Source organism: Myxine glutinosa, chromosome 7 (genome assembly GCF_964187855.1).
Source record: "Myxine glutinosa chromosome 7, kmMyxGlut1.1, whole genome shotgun sequence".
NCBI lineage: Eukaryota > Metazoa > Chordata > Myxini > Myxiniformes > Myxinidae > Myxine > Myxine glutinosa.
In genome coordinates this window covers 52,370,009-52,393,163 of record NC_136267.1, presented here as the reverse complement: position 1 = coordinate 52,393,163, position 23,155 = coordinate 52,370,009, and the positions used below count along the sequence as shown (strand labels likewise).

General features: G+C 48.1%; 1 protein-coding gene across 10 annotated transcripts in view; it reads right to left on the bottom strand.

The window, feature by feature from the left end:
* Nucleotides 1-23,155, bottom strand: part of LOC137431223 (semaphorin-4D) — a 61,173-nt gene that overhangs the window by 26,533 nt on the left and 11,485 nt on the right. For all 10 annotated transcript variants that reach the window (XM_068122310.2, XM_068122307.2, XM_068122306.2 and 7 more), the window contains 6 exons: nt 13,137-13,291; nt 12,995-13,054; nt 9,407-9,502; nt 7,673-7,769; nt 716-832; nt 307-458 (listed from right to left, as the gene is read on the bottom strand). In XM_068122310.2, coding sequence (XP_067978411.2) covers nt 307-458; nt 716-832; nt 7,673-7,769; nt 9,407-9,502; nt 12,995-13,054; nt 13,137-13,291 — 677 coding nt within the window. The remainder of the gene's footprint in view (nt 1-306; nt 459-715; nt 833-7,672; nt 7,770-9,406; nt 9,503-12,994; nt 13,055-13,136; nt 13,292-23,155) is intronic.

The following is a 23,155-nucleotide window of genomic DNA, read 5'->3' as shown; positions in this document are numbered from 1 at the left end:
TATTTTGTCCCTCAACCCTGCTGTTGGTGTTTTCCCCCTTTTCTACTGTTATTTTTGTTCTGTTGTATTCTGAGCCATTCTTTGTTCTAGCCCTTCCATGAGCCTTGACTTTGTAGGCAAGAAAGAAGCTTCCAGGACCCCATTGAAGACAGTTAGTGGAAATGTAAGGAAATGGAATTGTAATGTGGAAAGCAGTCCATTAGCTCAACTACAGAGACTTTTTAATATCAGATGAAATGAACATCATTAAAAGTCTATCATTTCCCTCACCGTTAGTTTTTTTGAGATATGTTGAGAATTACTTACTGTGCAGACTCTAGCAACACGTGGAACTTGAAGATTCTGGACAGAGCTGAATTCCCTGGCCGTTTCACTGAAGAAGAAGAGTATCTCATCTGTGCTCTGGTTTTGACCGTTTGACCCTCTTGGTTTTCGCACAGTGCGAACAAATGATGGTTCTAGGAGCACAAACACATGCTCCACATGCTCACAAACCCAGAGAACGCATGCGCACTTGTGTTCTGTATCCAGTCATATTCTCCAGCCACACAGGCATAGGCCTCATATACAAAACCAAGGGGCTCCATCTAGTAAAACTTATTGTTCATTAGTTCTAGATCCTTGTAATTAATCCCATGGAAGTCATCCGACCCAAGACTCATGATCATAAACAAATGCCAGGCACACATGTGACTGGATCTGGATCTATGCGTACCATTGAGCCAGCGTTTGTTTTCCATGGTGCTGATGGTGAGACGTGATCCAAAACTGCGATATATTATGGGTTTCGTACCATGAAAGTCCATTGTGGTGGCTGAGTACACCTCGTCATCTACGGTATGCATGGAAAATGAAGTCGCAATCAAAAATGACAAGTTGCACCTTATCAATGATGATCATTACATCATTTCACAAAATACACCGAATATGTTGTCATATTACATACATTCCTACAGCATAAGCTGATGAAGTCTTCAAGATTATAGATTTGTCTTACCGAGTCGTGTACGAAAAGGAATAATCAGTGAATATGGCTATAAAAGTGGTATCGTTTTCTGGGGCGTTCTAGAAACTTCCCCAAGTGAGTTTAAGAGATATCTTAATTACAGGAGAAATTTCAACAGGTCATTACCAAGGACCACCACACAAAAGAGGCAGTGTGAATTGGTCATGTGCATTTACACAAGTTCACGTAACACATCAGGCCTGGACAATGATGTCGCTCTGCCTCAATTGATTCATCTGTATGACAAAATGGTCGATATAAAACTCATGAGTTCATAAACTTATCAAGATCCATAAAACTTATCAAGCTGGAATATAAAAGTAAAAGGATAAGAAAATCTTGTATTTTTTTGTTCTTTCTGAAGTTTTTATTAATAGTAATTATTATTACGAGCATGGATTGGTGGGCTTTGCGTGCCAGCCACACATCGCTGCAGAGGCATAGGCATCTTTGACCATGCTTACTTTCTCCATTGCGGATTAGTGGAGGTGGTGGTCGATCAGAGGTTGTGCAAGAGATGGGGGAATGGTGGAGGGAGAATGGGGGGATGGTGGAGGATGTCGGCCAAATATATTTTGTGCTCTGATTGAATATATACTGTAAACTAGAACGGCACTCGGTAGGGCGCACACCTCTGCCAGGCTGAACAGTTTATGTTTTGTATCCCACTGATGGGCCGAATCTGTATTCGGACCTGCACCAAAATCTCATTGGCTTGTTCTCGTCCCCTAACCAACTCATCCACCAAGTTTAGCCATAACTGGTCCGTAACTTTTTTGAATATCATGTTGTATATCGCTTTTTTCCCGATCTCTCAATGGTGAAGAATCACTTAAAAGTTAAATAATCTTCTTATCCGAATCCATATTCAGATCTTCACCAAAATCTAATTGATTCGTCCTTTTCACACACACAACCTGTCCACAAAGTTTCGTCCAAATCCGTCCATAATCTTTTGAGATATCCTGCTATATATCGTTTTTGGCCCCGTCTCCCAATGGTGAAAAATCACTTTAAAAAATTCAACTAGCCGGATCCGAATCCAGATCTTCACCAAAATCTAATTATTTCGTTCATGCCCCATACACTAAAAAATGACATTTTCTTTCTTTTTTCTTTTTTTGGTGGTCGACATTTGGTTTGACATTTTTTGAAAAAAAATTCTTTTTTTTTTTCTTTTTTTTATGCCCCATACACTAACTCTCTGCCGAATTTAGTCCGAATCCGTCCACAACCTTTTGAAATATCTTGTTCACAGACAGACAGATAGATAGATAAACAGACAAAGCATCCACCTTCGGTGGCGGAGGTAATAAAGTCCAGCAGTAACGACCATCGCCTCTGTACTTTCAAGGTCACCCACCACCCTTCTTGGTTTGGAAAAACAGTACAATGGGCTCTGTCACAAGGGATGGCGAGAGATAGGCTGGTTGTCATTGGGTTTGTCAAATGACTTCTTTGTCAATCTCTGTACTTGAGCTATGTACTTGATGTTTTGTATTTCTCCGAGCATTGAAACTCCTCATTGTAAAACCATGGGGAGGACAACGGATTATTTCCACGACAATTATGTTGACCTAATAATGATGTAAAATTAATCCTCGACGACGCACACCACACAAACATCTATAGAAACTTCATCCAATATACAGACGATACCTTTTACAGCAAGTAATCTCCAGCCATCCGGAGGGAGGGTACTCCGTTAGGTTGAACAAAAATTATTGGGTCACTGAATTGATTCACCAATCAAAAACTAGAAGCATATTGTTTTTGAGGTCAGAAGCTGAAAGGGTCAATGTTCAAGGTCACATAAAATCATCAACTTTCGTCCTATTAACTTGAAATTTGAACAGCATTTGCATATTGGATCACAGGCCTGGTTCAGCAAAAATCAGAAGGATCGAATGAGCCTTTTCGACATGTCAACGGATCCCATGACAACAATTTCACCCCATTATAATCAAATGGCCCTTTTGTGAATTTATTATGACCGTACCTCAGAAAACTTTCGATATACAAAGTGAAACTTACACAGCTCATTTGTACACGAGTGGTTTATGTTAAGAATATTTGGCCAAACGTAGTCAAAGGTCAAGGTCATCCAAAACATGTAAAACACCTATTAGGCCACAATTTTAAAATGTATCAACAAAATTTGTCATGCATAACGTTCAATCATTTAAAACACTTGATAGGTCAAATTTTAGAAATTAGAAAATTGCTGTTTCCATGGCAACTGTTGTTTATTTGGATTTCACAAGTATCCTGTTTGCACGACATCTTTCCCTCTTTGTTTGATTCTATGGATTCCTAGACAGAATATGTTGAAAACCGGTGATTGCACTTCGGGTGTGCAGGAGAAGGTTTTAGACTTTTTCAATTGCAGCTTCCGGAGATTCAAGGGGGGGGGGGGGGGGAGAATGCAAACAATCGATGTAAATATTATCGTATAGCAAAATTCGTATGGGGTATTACAAATCATAATCAAATAAATGGCGTATGAATGAATGAATGAATGAATGATAGTACCCGGAGTTCAGGATTGGGGGAGCACCCAATTTCTCTCTATGTAAATGTGGATCGTATAGCGCCGCCTCGTATCAGTCTGCATTACATGCAAATTATCTAGGATGGAAGAAAGAGGAATGAGGCGTCCCTCTTCTTAAACCTTGACAAAATCACAATCTGGTGAAATACTTGGAACATGTCCCACAAATTCATATTCATTCTCATTCTCTCTCTCTCTCTTTCTCAGGTTCAGTCACTCAAACTCTAGGGTCTCACTCTCAGCCGTGATCTCTCTTGGGCAAGCCACATTTTAAAGTTGGCCTGCAAAGGCAGACACTGCGTCAGGAAGGGCATCCGGCCATAAAAACATTGCCTCAAACAGGGAACCATGATTGTCATGGGGCCCGCAAGGCTAACCCCCGCTCTAGCGGGGAAAATGGCCTTAAAACGATCATTCTACAAAGGCAGACACTAACTGGGCATCCTCCATCGTGCAAAGTCCTTCCTTGGCACACCTAAGCTCTTATCCACCTGCAAAGCTTTCATCCGCAGCTTGATGGATTACTGCTCTCCACTCTGGGCTGGCAACCCTGACTCACACCTTGCTCAGCTTGCCACCATGGAAACCAAGGCATTCATGATGATTGGAATCTCTCATGATGAAGATGAGTCAATGGGACTATCACTTCTCCATTGCTGACAGGTTGGTGGACACACGTAGCCCAACAGCAACCCCTCTCTTGTTTGTAATCTGCATCCCTTGTTTGTACGTCTCCCCTCTACTTTCTTACTCTGCACTGCTATTGGCATTTCCCCTTTTTCCTGCTGTTCCCTTTGTTATATTGTGTCCTGACCTGTTCTGTGTCCAAGCTCTTCCACGAGCCTAGATCATGTGTGTGTGTATGTGTGTGTATATATATATACTAGCAGAAGTACCCGGCATTGCCGGGCGGGGGAGGTGAGGGGTGAGGGGAGGGGAGGGGAACGGGGGGGAGGGGAGAAGAGTGGGAGGGGGAAGGGAGAGGGGAGAAGAGGGGGGGATGGGGAGGGTGAGGGATGGGAGGGGGTGGAGGGGAGGAGGGGAGGGGGGCGGGGGGAATGGGGGGAGGGGGGAGGGGGAGGGGGGAGGGGGAAAATGGAGGGGGAGGGGAGAATGGGGAGGGGGAGGGGAGAAGGGGAGGGGTAGAGTGGAGGGGGAAGGGAGGGGGGATGGAGGGGGGAGGGGAAGGGGGAGGGAAGGGGATGGCCAGTCAACAATGACGTTGCAGTTCTCATGGTCGGAGAGCAGCACAACAATCGGACATAGTCCTCCATATTCGCAACAGCACGAAGCGGATTTTTGGAGATTCACCGATCCTGTGACGTCCTCCAGTACCGGCGTTGCCGGGCGGGGGAAGGGAGACCCATACATTCCCAACCCTTACATTCGCCCTCTCGACTCAAGCTCACTTGGACAAAAGCCTCGCACAAATTACACCGTGAAGGCCCAATGGTCATGTCTATGCCACAAATCACGGGCGCACTGAATTGAAAATATATAGAACGCTCATACTCCGTGAAAAGTGAAGCCGCCGTGTCGCCATCTTGGTCAGCATGACTCGACCAACTCGCTTCGCGGATCTCGTTTTGTGCGGCAATAAACTGCTCCAATCGGTTACGGAAGGGTTGTGGAAAGACGTTTCACAGCTGTTTCAAAGATATTTAATTCATATCGCACAAAATCGATACAAAACACGATCGCATAAAAGGTGAAAAAACGTGTGACGTGTGACGGGATGGAACATCATGTGATCGCTCTGAGCGAATCAGTCTGACGGCGGGAATGGAACATCACGTGATCGCTCTGAGCGAATCAGCGAGCTGCTCTGGAACCGGCTGAGATTAGCGGGTACTTCGCTGAAATGCGCTGAGGTAAATATGAATAAAAAATATGGATCGTCAAATATTTTGAGTTCGGCCATGTTCGCCCCAGGCTCAATGGCCATGTCTATGCCAAATATCAAGCACGTCAGCCTCTCCGTTTAGGAGTCTATCGGTAACATTACACACACACAAACTGTGTTTTATATATATATATATGTATATACGTATATATATATATATATATATATATATATATATATATATATATATATATATATATATAGTCAAAGAAAAATAAGTCAATCGAGTTTCCTGGTTCGGGGTTTCCATATGACATATGAATGCCTGCATTGCCTGCATCATGATACTCTGACCTAATTTTCGAATCAGATACCATATAGAGCTTTGTGTTGTTATAAATTAAAAGTTTTTATTTGTCTCCTAATGTCCTTATCATAAATGTAAATAAAAAATAGGATAAGTTTCCATGAGTCTTAGATAATGGAGCAAAAAAAGAGGGAGGTGGAAATGAAATCATTTTACATACATATATTTTTTTTTTACAAGCATGAAATCATTTTACATACATATACCATGGCATTAAAAAGAAGAAGAAAATCAACGAGATAAATTAATTCAAGAAGCATCTTTGATCGTCAATAAATAAATAAATACCTTGATTGAATTTACACTACATGGCCAAAAGTATGTGGACACACGAACATCACACTCGTATGTGCTCGTCGAGCATCTCATTCCAACATCATGGGCATTAATATGTAGTTGCTCCCCCCTTTGCTGCTGTAACAGCCTACACTCTTCTAGGAAGGCTTTCCACTAGATGTTGGAACATTGCTGTGGATTTTTGCTTCCATTCAGCCACAAGAGCATTAGTGAGGTCGGGCACTGACGTTGGCCGATTAGGCCTGGCTCGCAGTCGGCATTTCAATTCATCCCAAAGGTGTTCGATGGGGTTGAGGTCAGGGCTCTGTGCAGGCCAGTCAAGTTCTTCCACACCGATCTTGACAAACCATTTCTGTATGGACCTCAATTTGTGCATGGGGGCATTGTCAGGCTGAAACAGGAAAGGGCATTCCACAAACTGTTGCCACAAAGTTGGAAGCACACAATCATCTAGAATGTCATTGTATGCTGTAGCGTTAAGATTTCCCTTCACTGGAACTAAGGGGCCTAGCCCGAACCATGAAAAACAGCCCCAGAACATTATTCCTCCTCCACCAAACTTAACAGTTGGCACCATGCATTCGGGTAGGTAGCGTTCTCCTGGCATCCGCCAAACCCAGATTTGTCTGTTGGACTGCCAGATGGTGAAGTGCGATTCATCACTCCAGAGAACGTGTTTCCACTGCTCCAGAGTCTAATGGCGGCGAGCTTTACACCACTCCAGCTGACGCTTCGCATTGCGCTTGGTGATCTTATGATTGTGTGCGGCTGCTCGGCTATGGCAACCCATTTAGTGAAGCTCCCGACGAACAGTTATTGTGCTGACGTTGCTTCCAGAGGAAGTTTGGAACTCGGTTGTGAGTGCTGCAACCGAGGACAGACGATTTTTATGCGCTACACGCTTCAGCACTTGGCGATCCCGTTATGTGAGCTTGTGTGGCCTACCACTTCACGGCTGAGCTGTTCTTGCTCCGAGACGTTTCCACTTCACAATAACAGCACTTACAGTTGACCGGGGCAGCTCTAGCAGGGCAGAAATTTGACGAACTGACTTGTTGGAAAGGTGGCATCCTATGGCGGTACCACGTTGAAAGTCACTGAGCTCTTTAGTACGGCCCAATCTACTGCCAATGTTTGTCTATGATGATTGCATGGCTGTGTGCTTGATTATATATACCTGTCAGCAATGGGTGTGGCTGAAACAGCTGAATACACTAATTAGAAGGGGTGTCCACGTACTTTTGGCCATGTAGTGTATATATTTTTAAACCTATATGAAACGAGGTGTTATTGGGGGGAGCTTGTGGTGATGAGAAAATGGGAAACTCCGATGGGAAAAGGTGCTGGACAGTGACCTGGACAATTATTATTCTTCAATGATTGTCTGGGACAATTATTGTCAAATTCTCTGGGACAATAACAGTATGAAATGTTCCCCATGAAGAAGTACAGAGAAGTGACAGACAAAATATAATGCAAGAAGACCGATAAAACAGATAGTAAATGTAGAAGATCTTATTACAAAGATGTTTTATCCTTTTTGTTTTTAAACAACAAAATTAGGAATTCCATGCATTTTTCGTTTTAAAAGTAACATTAAAACCCCACCAATAAGGATAGATGCGAAGCTCTCATTTGGGTTAAAGGGACATCTCCGTCTGCCATCCATCACACTGTCTGGTATCAGCGTGAACGTTTCGATGTCCTGTAAGAATTACACCAGCAGGCAACAGGTCATCCAAACAACAAAGGCATCACATGAAGAGATCATTAGGCCCATTATAGTCGAGCTTCAAGCATATTCCACTTGCTTAATGTTGGGAGTGTCACAATATCTTGCTCACGAGTGCCCAACTGACGAATCTTACATCGGCGTGTCCATGACTCAAATGAGCACACTACTAACAGGGCTGCGGTGCTGTGCAAAAGTCTTACACCACCCCTTTTTCACCAATTTGAAATTTCTCTAGCCAACAGATAATATAAATGCACACTATTGCCAATATATGAAATTCGACGAGACCAAAAATAATAGTTTTACTCCAGTAAGGCAATTCCCAGAGAGCATAAACCCCGCAAAGCAGGTACTTCCTGATGTAACATTCAAGCAACAATACAGTGAAGCATAATGAGACTGGAGAAGTTAAAGATCGAGAAAACAGATTGGAAGTCCAAAGAAATTCAGTAAAATAGAAGAGCAACATTTAAAGATACGTTCCTTAAGAAATATAAGAAAAATGAAGTGCTGAATTCCCATAAGAACTGGCACAGACATCAGGGGTTCAAGTGGACCCATCTAGCATCAGAAGGTGGGCGAGTTGCTGTCAAAAAGCCCTTTCTGAGTGAATGAATGAATGAATGATCGTTTTAAGGCCATTTTCCCCGCTAGAGCGGGGGTTAGCCTTGCGGGCCCCATGACAATCATGGTTCCCTGTTTGAGGCAGTTTTTATGGCCGGATGCCCTTCCTGACGCCAACCCTTGGTCGCCTCTTACGATGTGCACATTGCGCAGGGATACGGTGTACCTATCGGGGTACACACCCCTCAATTTGCCGACCTCGGAAGGATGACAGGCTGAGTCAACCCCCCTGGCGTTAATTCAGTGATCGACCGGGATTCGAACCCAGGATCCTAGGATCCCAAGTCGGCACCCTAACCGCTAAGCCAATACCAGGCTTTCTGAGTAAAGGTGGCAAAGCCAAGAGACTGGAATAGGCCCAAGAACATCAGAGTTGGGATGGTAATAAGTGTGAAAAGAATGTCCCCTTCAAAGTCCTAACCTTAACATCATAGAAGCTGGTTGGGATTACTTCGACAGGAAGGTAAATTAAAAACAACAAAAATCAAAAGACGAATTATGGGAGACATTGCAGAATGCATGGAACAACCTCCATTGGAATCTCTCCAGAAATTACAGGAAAGCATTCCAAACGGATATCTACTGTATGAAAAATTGGATTTCACCAAATATTGAAATTGAATTCGTTAATATTGTAAAATAAATTAAGATCAAGATTAGAAATCATTAAGATTAGAATCACACCTTAGATTTATCAAAATATGCCAATGTCGCAAAAATATTGTTTTTCAAGGTGGCCCAAGATGTTTTTCACAGTACTGCATATACAGCCTTTCTTGAAATGAAACAATCACTAACTCACGGCCTTTGATTTGAATCATAGCTATCAGGTGACCATCACGAGGAAAGAAGAGTGGGGAAATAATGGGAAAATGCCATTGTGAAAAGCAAATAAATTTCATTACGATTGATCCGATAATGCAATGTGCAATTAGATGTAGAAAACTTGGGATTCAAATAAAGTTGGGAAGATCTTTACTCACGATTTGAGCACATTGAGGATTAAAGGAGTTGGTTCCACAGACCAGCAAATGGGAGCCGTTGACATGCAGCATGCGAATGAAATTGTGGCATTTTTTCTGCAAGATGAATACAAAATGAAAAATGTGTGCTTCTGAACATTCTTACTTTGCTTCTCTCCTTGGAAACAAACACTCTCATCCCTTGAGATCAAATTATTTTTTCTTTCAGAAATATTTTTGTAACCTTGTTAACTCTGTCCTCCCACAACAAGGTTAATTTAGGGTGTTTCTTCCCCTCTCTCTACTTTTATCTATTCCTCAACCCTCTCTTCTCTTCCCCCACTTCGTATCCCCTTTTCATTTTCTCCCTTTTCCTCCATTGCTTGTCCCACTGCATTCTTACAGTGCACATATGGTTGTGTTCTTACAGTATATACACATATGGTTGTAGTGTTCTAGGCCCCACGCATACTGCGTAGGGTTGGCTTAACTAACTGATTCCAGGAACAAAGAACAAATATCCGAGCCCAACAACTACTTAAAAAGTCGAATTTAATGGCATTTGATGGGCATTTTGGATTTTGGCCTCGATATTGGATTTGAAGCAAAATTGAAAATATATGCTAATAGGGTGACTGAACGGCTGAGACAACTTTGACAGGAAAAGGTGGTAGTTTTTCCTTGGTGGGGCCCTGTCTAATATCAGCAAGGCGTTTTGCTGTATGGAACACATTTACAGCAGGAATATGCCACACGCCATGTAGCATACATGTTTACCAGATACCAAATATATGTAAAGTCTAATGGATTGTGTTCAGATCACAGATTGATAAAATTAAGTTTCTTTACAATCAGAGGGATTTTGTTTTATTCACATAAGGAACCAGATCTTTGCAGAAAGTGCTTATGTGGCACGGGGTTCATGTTCTACATAACACTTAACAGAAGCTATTTGGATGCAATATACAGTATATATACAGTATATATACAGTATCCCCACTGGTGTCCCTTTCACAATGTCATACTAGAGCGAAGTCCATGGCATGCCATCACAAATCCCCACGCTTCACACCTAAAGCAAAGTTGAGAGATGGCAAAAAGTTCCACAAGCAGTGACCCAGAATCAAATTTCGAGTTAAAAAGATTATTTTCCTGTTTTTACCCCAGTGACCCTTAGTCCCGACCCCTTGGGCATGAATTGGTGGTAAAATCGCAAAACTTGTTACATATTTATTGCATCCCCCAAATGTTGATTAATAAATTACGAAATGTTTTTAAAATCTATATATATATAAAACACAGTTTGTGTGTGTGTAATGTTACCGATAGACTCCTAAACGGAGAGGCTCACGTGCTTGATATTTGGCATAGACATGGCCATTGAGCCTGGGAAGGACATGGCCTACCTCAAAATATTTGACGAGATCCATATTTTTTTTTCATATTTACCTCAGCGCATTTCAGCGAGCAACATTATACACGGAATCTCAGCCGGTGCCAGAGCAGCTCGCTGATTCGCTCAGAGCGATCACGTGATGTTCCATCCCAGCCGCCAGACCATTGAACTGAAAATATATAGAATGACCATTGCCATTCACACCACATAGGTGGAGATGCAGCTACCGGGCGCCATCTTGGTTGGCACTCGATGCTGGGCGATGGTGATTTCCGTCACACCTTTGCACGTAATTCAGAGCGAAAAGCGATTGCGTTTTTTCACCTTTTATGCGATCGTGTTTTGTGTCGATTTTTGTCGATTTTGTGCGATATGAATTAAACGTCTTTGAAACAGCTGTGAAACGTCTTTCCACAACCCTTCCGTAACCGATTGGAGCAGTTTATTGCCGCAGAAAATGGCATTTTAACAGTTGTCTGGCTTTTAAAATCTGGGACACGTTCAAAACAAATGAGATCCGCGAAGTGAGTTGGTCGAGTCGTGCTAACCAAGATGGCGACACGGCGGCTACACTTTTCACGGAGTACGAGCATTCTATATATTTTCAATTCAGTGCGCCAGACTCGCTCACGTACTTGATTTGTGGCATAGACATGGCCATTGGGCCTTCAGGTGTAATTTGTGCGAGGCTTTTGTCCGAGTGAGCTTGAGGCGAGAGGGCGAATGTACGGGTCTCCCTTCCCCCGCCTGGCAACGCCGGTACTGGAGGGCGTCACAGGATCGGTGAGTCTCCAAAAATCTGCTTCGTGCTGTTGTTGCGAAGATGCAGGACGATGTCGCGATTGTTGTGCTGCTCTCCTACCATGAGAACTGCAACGTCATTGTTGACTGGCCCTCCCCTTCCCTCCCCCTTCGTCCTCCCTCCCCCCTCCGTCCTCCCCTTCCCTCCTTCCCCTCCCCCTCCCCTTCCCTCTCCCCCCCTTCCCCTCCCCCTCCCCTTCCCCCTCCCCCCTACACCCTCCCCTTTCCCCCCTCTCCCTTCCCCTTCCCTCTCCCCTTCCCCCTCCGCCTTCCCCCTCCCCCCTCCCTTTCCCCCCTACCCTTTCCCCTTCTTCCCTCCCCCTTCCCCTTCTTCTCTCCTCCCCCTCCCCTCCCTCCTCCTTTTCCCCCTCCCCTTCCCCCTCCCATTCCCCCTTCCCCCCTCCCCCGCCCCTCCCCCCTCTCCTCCCCTCCCCCCCGTTCCCCTTCCCCCTCCCCCCATTCCCCTCCCCTCCCCCGCCCGGCAATGCCGGGTACTTCTGCTAGTGTAGCTATAATTGAATTTTTTGGAGTTTTAGCTTTTAACCCCGCCCCAGGGACCGGGGCCAAAATAATACTGCTATTGCACCGTTTTGCCACGCGATCATAACTACCAAGTTTCGTTAATTTCTGCACAAACCTTTAGGAAATGGACAGACGGACAGACAGGAAGACAGACAGATTGAGCCGACTACAATATCCCCCCCTTTTTCAAAAAGCATGGAGATTAAAAAAAAAAAAAACCCTCACCATTAGACTACTACGACTAATGCACATGACCAGATAGCGACCTCTTGGCGGTTGGCCCTTTTGCACTTCGTTCCCTTGGGACAGGGGAAACAGGAGGTTAGGGCAGGAATTTTGGATTTTTTTGGCCCTGGTGCTGGTGATTGTTTAACTACTCTTCGCGAAAGACACCGTGGGATCGTTAACGCCCATAAACTAATGCCAGCAGATGGGACACCCAGTTTAACGTCCAGCCGAGGAAGGGCACACACATTGATTAATCACCCTGCCTGTGAAACACTGGGATGACAGTTTATAGATAGGCCAAGATTCAAACCCAAGTTTAAAAGCTTAGAAACGAGTGTGCGTACTTCTCGGCCATCCTGTCAGCACACGATTAAGCCGAAAATACAAACTCAATGAATCAAGGTAAGCATTTTGTTGCCTCTTTAGCTGTCCTCAGAAGGTAGTGATGGGTCTTACATTTACACGGTTGCATTTGCTGCATTCATAATTCACCTGTAATGGTTTACAGAGGACTTTACATTTTCTAAATTCAAAAACAAGGAAGAATCAGCAACAAATAAATAAATAATCATTTCGAAATTCAATTAATTCAAATTTCTTATATCCGAGTGCTTCCTGGCATTTTATTTAATTCTGACTCATCCTTATTGGCAAAAGCTCACCTTACTTTGACTCTTCAGTCCACAAAGTTGTTTTTCCTTTGCTGTCGAGGACCAATTCACCTGAAAATGCAACACACAATTTCAATCCTCACATTATGTCTGCACATCACCTTCGAACATTCTCAGCACCGGTTGGCCTCACCTTTCCCAACTCCTGTGTGACGTTTGATGCATTAAGGGCGAATACGATCTCACGAGCTCCCAAATAAAGCTTCTCACTCTCCTCAAGCAACAGTAGACTCGAGCAGTTAAGAGTGTCGTTCCTTGTGAACATCAGCACCCCGACGGCCTGCAAGTCTTCATATTGAACATGCAAACCGGGAGGGATTAAACAATAGGTACACACAACAAGCGATGAAGAAACTCATTCTGAAACCAGAACGGCATTCGGTGGAGTGCGTACCTCTTCCAGGCTCAACACTTAATGTTTTGTATCCCACTGATAGACCAGATATGGATCCGGACCTGAACCAAAATCGAATCGGCTTGTTCTTGTCGCCTACCCTCTCGTCCACATAGTTTTGTCATAATCCGGCCATAACGTTTTGAAATATCGTGCTATATATCTCAATGTTGAAGAATCGCTTACAATTTTAAAGACATTCTCGTATCCGAATCCATATATGAATCTTCACCTGCCATGAATCAATTCTTCCTCGTCACACTTCCAACCTGTCCATGAAGTTTCGTTCAAATCCGTCCATAACTTTTTGAGATATCATGCTCACAGACAGATAGATGTGAGAACATAACTTCCGTCAAAGTGTGGAAAAACAGCTCATGCAACAAATCGCAAGTTTCACACAAGTTATAAAATGCATACATTTTAGGTGCTAGTGTGGCGTACACGAAAGCCCACTGGCGTGGTGACATCATTCCGCGCACCAAGTGGGCGGCGGCCACGCCCAAGGGGTAGGCGTGGCCTCAGGATATACACCGGGCGCGCAGCCCGGAGCGCGCCAGTGCTACAGTGACCTCTTTGAATAAAGAACATCAAACTTACCGCGTTGTCCGCTTCCTCCTTGGTAGCAAGTCACGCGCGTAGCACCGCGTGCTAAATTGGTGACCTCCGACATTCGAGTCAGCCGTCGCTGACGACCCAAAACCGCCACAACAATGGCTACCAACGCGGTCTCCATCAAGCTCCCCGAATTCTGGGAGTCACAACCCGAAGTTTGGTTCCTGCAGGCGGAAGCCCAGTTCCGACTTCGAGGCATCACGGTGGACGAGACCATGTACTGCCACGTGGTCGCCGCCCTCGGGCACGGCACGGCCACCCGCGTCGTATCGGTCCTAAGGGATCCACCTGCCGACGGCAAGTACGAGGCGGTCAAGCGTCTCCTCCTCGCCACGTTCGGCCTTACGGTGGACGCACGGGCCGATCACCTCTTGGACCTCCCCGAGATCGGGGACACGCGACCGTCGGTCCGTATGAACCATATGCTGGCGCTCATGGGCGACGAAACCCCGAACGCTCTATTCCGGGCGTTGTTTCGCCGCCAGCTGCCAGCACGAGTCCGCCTCGCTTTGCCTGGTTCCGCGTTAACGGAACCCCGTGCGCTCGCTGCCGAGGCCGACAAATACTACGCGGCTTTGGTCACACAGGCGAGTCGTGGCGCGGTTGCCGCTCCCGAGGCTCCCGAGGCTCCCGAGGTTCCCGAGGCTTTACCCGATGCACCCGACCTCGTGTCCGCCGCCACACCCCGACCACCACCGCCGCCGCCGCCGCGAAGAAAACCGCGGCCTCCGACGCCGCAGCTGCCCGCCTGGTGTTTCTTCCACGCCAAGTTCGGCCACGAGGCTCGGCAGTGTCGCCCGCCGTGCTCATTCGGCAGGTCGGGAAACGGGCGAGCCGGCGCTCAGTGGCAATGGTGAGCGTCGGCAATTCCAACAGCCTTCTGTACATAACGGACACCTTGTCCGGGTGCCGTTACCTATGCGATACGGGAGCGCAGGTGAGTGTCGTTCCTGCCGGTACGTCCGACAAGCACACCGCGGGCCGAGGTCCCGCGCTGCTTGCGGCCAATGGTACGTCTATACGCACGTACGGAAAATGCTGTCTCTCCCTGCGGTTCGGAGGTCAGGTTTTCCGTTGGTCGTTCGTTACAGCCGACGTGCCCATGGCACTGCTCGGCACGGACTTCTTATGTGCAAATGGATTACTGGTCGATGTAAAGCGCAGAAGGCTTGTCCAGGCTGAGACGTTCAGCTCGCTCGCGTGTGCGATGCCCGGCTCGTTGAGCAGCTCACAGAGCGGCTCATCGAGCAGCTCGCCGAGCGGCTTGCTGAGCGGTTCCGTTCCGGCCAGGTTCATCTGTACGCTTCCGGCAGCGGACGAATTCGCCCGCCTCCTCGAGCGGACGAATTCGCCCGGTTTTCCGGCCCTCACGTGGCCGACCTTCTCGGCGGGGACCGTCAAGCACGGGGTGGAACACCACATCCCCACCACCGGACCACCGGTCTACGCCCGGGCACGCCGCCTCGAGCCGACGAAACTCACGGTAGCGAAAGCGGAGTTCGCTACGCTGGAGCGGCTCGACATTGTGCGGCGCTCCGAGAGCGCGTGGGCGTCCCCGCTCCACATCGTGCCCAAGCCCGGCGGGGGATGGCGACCGTGCGGGGACTACAGGCGCCTCAACGACGCCACCACCCCCGACCGCTACCCCATCCACCACATTCAGGACTTTTCCGCCCGCTTGGCGAATATGTCCTTCTTTTCAAAGGTGGACCTCGTACGCGGCTACCATCAGGTCCCTGTCAGGCCGGAGGACATCCCGAAGACGGCTGTCATCACGCCATTCGGGCTTTTCGAATTCCTTCGGATGCCCTTCGGTTTGAAAAATGCGGCTCAGGCGTTCCAGCGCCTCATGGACAGCGTCTTGCGCGGCTTGGATTTTTTGTACGTCTACCTGGACGACATCCTCGTCGCCAGCGCGTCCCGCGAAGAGCATCTACACCATCTCCGCACGCTCTTCGAACATCTGGGCCAGCATGGCCTGATCGTGAACCCCGCCAAGTGCCGGATCGGTGTCGCTGAAATCGACTTTTTGGGGCACCGCGTCACCAGGCACGGGGCCGCCCCCCTACCGGCCAAGGTGGAGGCGGTGAAGGGGTTTCCGCGCCCCCTCACGATCAAGGGGCTCCAGGAGTTCCTGGGCATGGTAAACTTTTACCATCGGTTCCTGCCCCGCATTGCCCAGCTCCTGCGCCCCTTACACGAGGCCCGTCGAGGGAAGCCGGGCAAAGGTGACGTTACCTGGACCGAGCAGATGGACGCGGCATTCTCGGGCGCGAAGCTCGCCTTGGCCAACGCCACCATGCTTGCGCACCCGGCGCTCGATGCACCGATCGCCCTCACCTCCGACGCCTCGGACAGTGCGGTGGGCGCGGTGTACGAGCAATGGGTGCATGGAGCTTGGCAACCGCTGACGTTCTTCAGCCGGCAGCTTCGCCCGCCCGAACGCCGTTACAGCACCTTCGACCGCGAGGTGCTTGGGCTTCACCTGGCGGTCAGGCACTTCCGCCATCTGCTCGAGGGCCGTGCATTCACGGCCTTCGTCGACCACAAGTTTCGACCACAAAGGCCCCCACAAGCCGCTGGTTTTCGCGATGGGCAAGGTCGCCGAGCCGTGGTCGGCCCGGCAACAGCGTCACCTCGCGGCCGTGTCCGAGTACACGACGGACATCCGGCACGTCGCGGGAAAGGACAACCCGGTGGCCGATTGCCTTTCCCGGGCCGTCGCCCACGCAGTCCACCTTGGCATCGACTATGCCCGGATGGCAGCGGACCAGGCCGTCGACCCCGGGGTCCAGGCCCTGCGGACCGCCGTCACGGGCCTCCGCGTCACCAAGGTGCCCTTCGACGGGCATCTTGCGCGTCGTCTTGGCCAACGTTTGCGACGTCTCCCTCGGGCGGCCTCGCCCCATCGTGCCCGCAGGCTGGCAGCGCCAGGTTTTTGACGCCATCCACGGCCTGTCCCACCCGTGCACCGACACACCCAGGCCCCCTTGGCCCCGTTTACTGTGCCGGAACGTCGGTTCGACCACGTTCACGTGGACCTGGTGGGAACTCTGCCCCCCTCGCGGGGTTTCACCCATGTCCTCACCATGGTGGACCGCACCACCCGGTGGCCGGTGGCCGTGCCTTTGGCGGCGACGACGGCGGCAGACGTCGCGCAGGCGTTCATCGCCCCCTCGGACATCTCGTCCGACCGTGGCCCCCAGTTCACCTCGGAGCTCTGGGCCACGGTCGCGCGGGGGCTCGGGGTCCAGCTGCACCGAACCACGGCCTATCACCCCCAGGCCAGCGGCCTGTGCGAGCGATTCCACCGGTCGTTGAAGGCCGCGCTCCGGGCCACCCTCCGCGACGGCGGCTGGGTCGACAGGCTCCCCTGGGTCCTGCTGGGCCTCCGGACAGCGCCCAAGGAGGACCTGCGCGGAGGTTGGAGTTGGTCTTGGCCAACGGCGGAGTTGGTCTTTGGACAACCGCTGCGGGTGCCGGGCGAGTTCCTCCCCGACCCCACGGCACCTTGGTCTGCGGCGCAGGAGCGTTCTGCCCTGCAGGAGACCGCCCGGAGGTTCGCCCCGGTGCCGACGGCACACCACGGGCACCCTCCTACACACGTCGCCCCGGAGCTTCGCACCGTGGAGTACGTCTTCGTCCGGCACGATGCCCACCGGACACCACTGCAGCCCCCGTACCTGCCTTTCCTTTCCGCGTGCTGGAGACCGGGGTGAAAAATTTCACCCTGGACATCGGCGGCACTCCTGACCGGGTCTCCATAGACCCCCTCAAGCCGGCCCACCTCGACGTGGACCACCCACCGCCGGTGGCTCGGCCCCCGTGTCGGGACCGCCCCCCTGCGGGCGGACCCCCGGCACCGCCCAGCACCGCAGGCACACCGCCCCCCGGTCCGGATTCCAATCCCTGGTACAGCTGGGGGCATCCCACCTGGCATCCCTGCACCCCGGACGCCGCCGGTCGCCAGAGGGCGCTTCGGCCGGGTCATCCGTTTGCCCCGTAAACTGGCCCTCCAGGTGCGCGGGAATTCTGGGGGGGCACGTGTGGCGTACACGAAAGCCCACTGGCGTGGTGACATCATTCCGCGCACCAAGTGGGCGGCGGCCACGCCCAAGGGGTAGGCGTGGCCTCAGGATATACACCGGGCACGCAGCCCGGAGCGCGCCAGTGCTACAGTGACCTCTTTGAATAAAGAACATCAAACTTACCGCGTTGTCCGCTTCCTCCTTGGTAGCAAGTCACGCGCGTAGCACCACGTGCTAAACTATGACATTTGATGCCTCAACACATTGGATGCAGTGATATGACCTAACTGGTGTATGAATACTGTGGTATATATGAATGAATGAATGAATGAATGATCGTTTTAAGGCCATTTTCCCCGCTGGAGTGGGGGTTAGCCTTGCCGGCCCCATGACAATCATGGTTCCCTGTTTGAGGCAATGTTTTTATGGCCGGATGCCCTTCCTGACGCCAACCCTTGGTCACGCTCTTACGATGCGCAGGGATACGGTGTACCTATTCTAAACCGGGGTACACACCAGGATCATTCATCCCAGCAAGCTGGTACTCAATTTGCCGACCTCGGAAGGATGACAGGCTGAGTCAACCCCCCTGGCGTTAATTCAGCGATCGACCGGGATTCGAACCCACGATCCTAGGATCCCAAGCCGGCACCCTAACCGCTAAGCCAACACCAGGCTTGGGTAATAATGTGGTATAATGGGTAATAATGCTGCCCAAGCTTCAGAGTGAAGGTAAAAGGATTGAAGATTTGGATTCTAAGCTCCTGATAAACAAGCAAGTTCCAGAAAAGTGACCACATGGCTATCAGATTGTCAATGAAACGCAGCTGGCTTACTAATGACTTCCAGAGAGAAGATGATCTACCTGTTAACGGTCTGGCGTAGACAATTCCAATCCCGATGTGGTGATGAAGGTCAACTTTGGATGGGTACTAGAACTCTGCCAACAAACATGGCAGTACTGATCAGAATGGATCAAATTGTTTTCAAATAAAAGTGGAAGTCATTCTCAATATTTCGAGAAAAAAACTTAAGCCAAATTTAGTTAAGCTAATAGTCTCATCTGAGCTCTCCCACCTGTTCAACCCCATTCCTTCACATCCACACCTTGTGATTATATTTAAACCCTTCTTCAGAACAGATGACTCTATTGAAAACATGTTTCAGTTTGAAGTCGTCTGCCTTGCATCCCGAGCAGATGAAAGGCATCCCGAGCAGATGAAAGGCATCCCGAGCAGATGAAAGGCATCCCGAGCAGATGAAAGGCATTCCGAGCAGACGAAAGGCATCCCGAGCAGACGAAAGGCATCCCGAGCAGACGAAATGCATCCCGAGCAGACGAAAGGCATCCCGAGCAGTCGAAAGGCATCCCGAGCAGACGAAAGGCATCCCGAGCAGACGAAAGGCATCCCGAGCAGACGAAAGACATCCCGAGCAGACGAAAGGCATCCCGAGCAGACGAAAGGCATCCCGAGCAGACGAAAGACATCCCGAGCAGACGAAAGGCATCCCGAGCAGACGAAAGGCATTCCGAGCAGACGAAAGACATCCCGAGCAGACGAAAGGCATCCCGAGCAGACGAAAGGCATCCCGAGCAGACGAAAGGTATCCCGAGCAGACGAAAGGCATCCCGAGCAGACGAAAGGCATCCCGAGCAGACGAAAGGCATCCCGAGCAGACGAAAGGCATCCCGAGCAGACGAAAGGCATCCCGAGCAGACGAAATGCATCCCGAGCAGACGAAAGGCATCCCGAGCAGATGAAAGGCATTCCGAGCAGACGAAAGACATCCCGAGCAGACGAAAGACATCCCGAGCAGACGAAAGGCATCCCGAGCAGACGAAAGGTATCCCGAGCAGACGAAAGGCATCCCGAGCAGACGAAAGGCATCCCGAGCAGACGAAAGGCATCCCGAGCAGACGAAAGGCATCCCGAGCAGACGAAAGGCATCCCGAGCAGACGAAAGGCATTCCGAGCAGACGAAAGGCATCCCGAGCAGACGAAAGGCATCCCGAGCAGACGAAAGGCATCCCGAGCAGACGAAAGGCATCCCGAGCAGACGAAAGGCATCCCGAGCAGACGAAAGGCATCCCGAGCAGACGAAAGGCATCCCGAGCAGACGAAAGGCATCCCGAGTAGACGAAAGGCATCCCGAGCAGACGAAAGGCATCCCGAGCAGACGAAAGACATCCCGAGCAGACGAAAGGCATCCCGAGCAGACGAAAGGCATCCCGAGCAGACGAAAGGCATCCCGAGCAGATGAAATGCATCCCGAGCAGATGAAAGGCATCCCGAGCAGATGAAATGCATCCCGAGCAGATGAAAGGCATGTGTTCTCACGAAAACAACTGTGACATTGTTTCTGACTTCAAAAAAAAAGGTTTTTTTTTTTTTTACTTCAACCCTTTGTGGACAATGACAGAAGGACATTGTCACATACACATGGTAAGTTCTAATCTAGCAAATTAGAAACAGTCTGTAATCCTGACCTTCAGGAGTGAAGCGTTATTTGATGCACATCGCAGAATTCCATTCGGTGAGCTTCATTTTCCCAAGGCAAGGCCGCAGCTGCCACAAGGGATGTTTTCAACACTCATTTGAGAAAAGGGAGTTTTGTTCGGTCCTTCCAGCCAACTGTGTCGGATAATACGAGTTCCGTGGGAAAGGTAATGAATTACCTCTGCTACCGAGAGTGGGAGGAGGTTATGTTTTCAACCCTGCTTGTCTGTGTGTGAACGGGAAATATCAAACAGTTATGGACGGATTCGGACGAAACTTGGTGGACGAGTTGGTTAGGTGACGAGAACAAGCCGGTTAGATTTTGGTTCAGGTCCGGAACCAGATTCGGCCTATCTTTGGGATACAAAACGTAAACTGTTCAGCCTGGCGCAGGTACGTGCTCAACCGAGTGCCGTTTGACTTCCAGCCTGCATTACATATGTCGACAAGCCATACAGCATAGAGTCAATCATCATCATTATTGAAAAACAATGTTGATGATATTACTACAATATAAAATGGTCATCCTGGTGATTTGTCAAATTGTCATCAAATTGTCAAATTGTCATCCTGGTGATGTCATCAAATTGTCATCAAAATGTCATCAAATTGTCAAATTGTCATCCTAGTGATGACATATATAAAATTGTCATCCTGGTGAAGTCATCAAATTGTCATCAAAATGTCATCAAATTGTCAAATTGTCATCCTAGTGATGACATATATAAAATTGTCATCCTGGTGAAGTCATCAAATTGTCATCAAAATGTCATCAAATAGTCAAATTGTCATCCTAATGATGACATATATAAAATTGTCATCCTGGTGATGTCATCAAATTGTCATCAAAATGTCATCAAATTGTCAAATTGTCATCCTAGTGATGACATATATAAAATTGTCATCCTGGTGAAGTCATCAAATTGTCATCAAAATGTCATCAAATTGTCAAATTGTCATCCTAGTGATGACATATATAAAATTGTCATCCTGGTGAAGTCATCAAATTGTCATCAAAATGTCATCAAATTGTCAAATTGTCATCCTAGTGATGACATATATAAAATTGTCATCCTGGTGAAGTCATCAAATTGTCATCAAAATGTCATCAAATAGTCAAATTGTCATCCTAATGATGACATATATAAAATTGTCATCCTGGTGATGTCATCAAATTGTCATCAAAATGTCATCAAATTGTCAAATTGTCATCCTAGTGATGACATATATAAAATTGTCATCCTGGTGAAGTCATCAAATTGTCATCAAAATGTCATCAAATTGTCAAATTGTCATCCTAGTGATGACATATATAAAATTGTCATCCTGGTGATGTCATCAAATTGTCATCAAAATGTCATCAGATTGTCAAATTGTCATCCTAGTGATGACATATATAAAATTGTCATCCTGGTGATGTCATCAAATTGTCATCAAAATGTCATCAAATTGTCAAATTGTCATCCTAGTGATGACATATATAAAATTATCATCCTGGTGATTTGTAGGCAGGGCGAGGTATTCATGTGTGTGCCATCCCTCAGATGGACGAACAACTCAGCATCCTGTCACTGATTGGTCCGACGTTAAAGAGCCCAGGGTGTCATTTATTGAAGAGTGGGCAAGATATCGCCGGTAGCATGACCAAATTCGAAATTCCTGCTATAATCTACAGTGGGCATTGCATCAGCGGCACAGCCTCGCTCCCAGAAACGATGCAACCAGCAGGCACAGGCTGCTTAGGAAATTAAATGAAAATAACACTTTGGAAAAACGCTGCAACTTTGATGCGACAGAACATTAACGACGCTTACCTATACTAGCACAAGAACACACCTTGCCACACTCGGTTTGAGAACAAGGGTTAAAAAAAACAAAAAAACTGCGGTGGCCAGCTCAGAGCCCCGACTTAAACGCAATAAAAGCACAAGGGCTTATCTTGGAATTCTGCCTGAGGATCGGAGTCAAGGAGCACAATCCACTGCCAAACTTGCATTAGCTCTCAAGGAGAAATATGCCCGATACCTTCCAAAACTTGGCTCAAAGTGCGGCATTAGCGACAGACACAATACGTGAAAAAAAAATAAAAAGTGGTGACAGCATTGCATTGTTGTGTTTTTTTTTACTGTCTGGACACTTTTATTGATGCGGCGTTTGAAGGCCGCTTTGGAACAATAGGCAAATGCTTACAGAAACCGTACAGTCAAATGAGGTGGTCAGTCCAACAACTCATCAGACTGGCATTACTTTTAATAAAGTTTTGCAAACAAATTAATTAATATTGGTGGCTTTGAGTACTCAGTCACATGTATTGTTTTTGTATCAAAACGTTCGTAGATGAAGGTTTCCATACATTCGACAAAAAGAAAGGTGTAAAGTTACATTGCAAAAATTTACATTAGATATCAATTTATTAAATATCTGAGAACGGCACTCAGTAGAGTGCATCAGGCTGAACCAGGCCTGAACCAGACCTGAACCAGACCAGGCCTGAACCAGACCTGAACCCCATCCAGGCTGAACAGTTTACGTTTTGTACCCCGTACACGTAAAAGGTGGACCAAAAAAAACAACAACAACCACGGTGCCCGAAAAAGGCCAACCCCCGCTTTGCGGG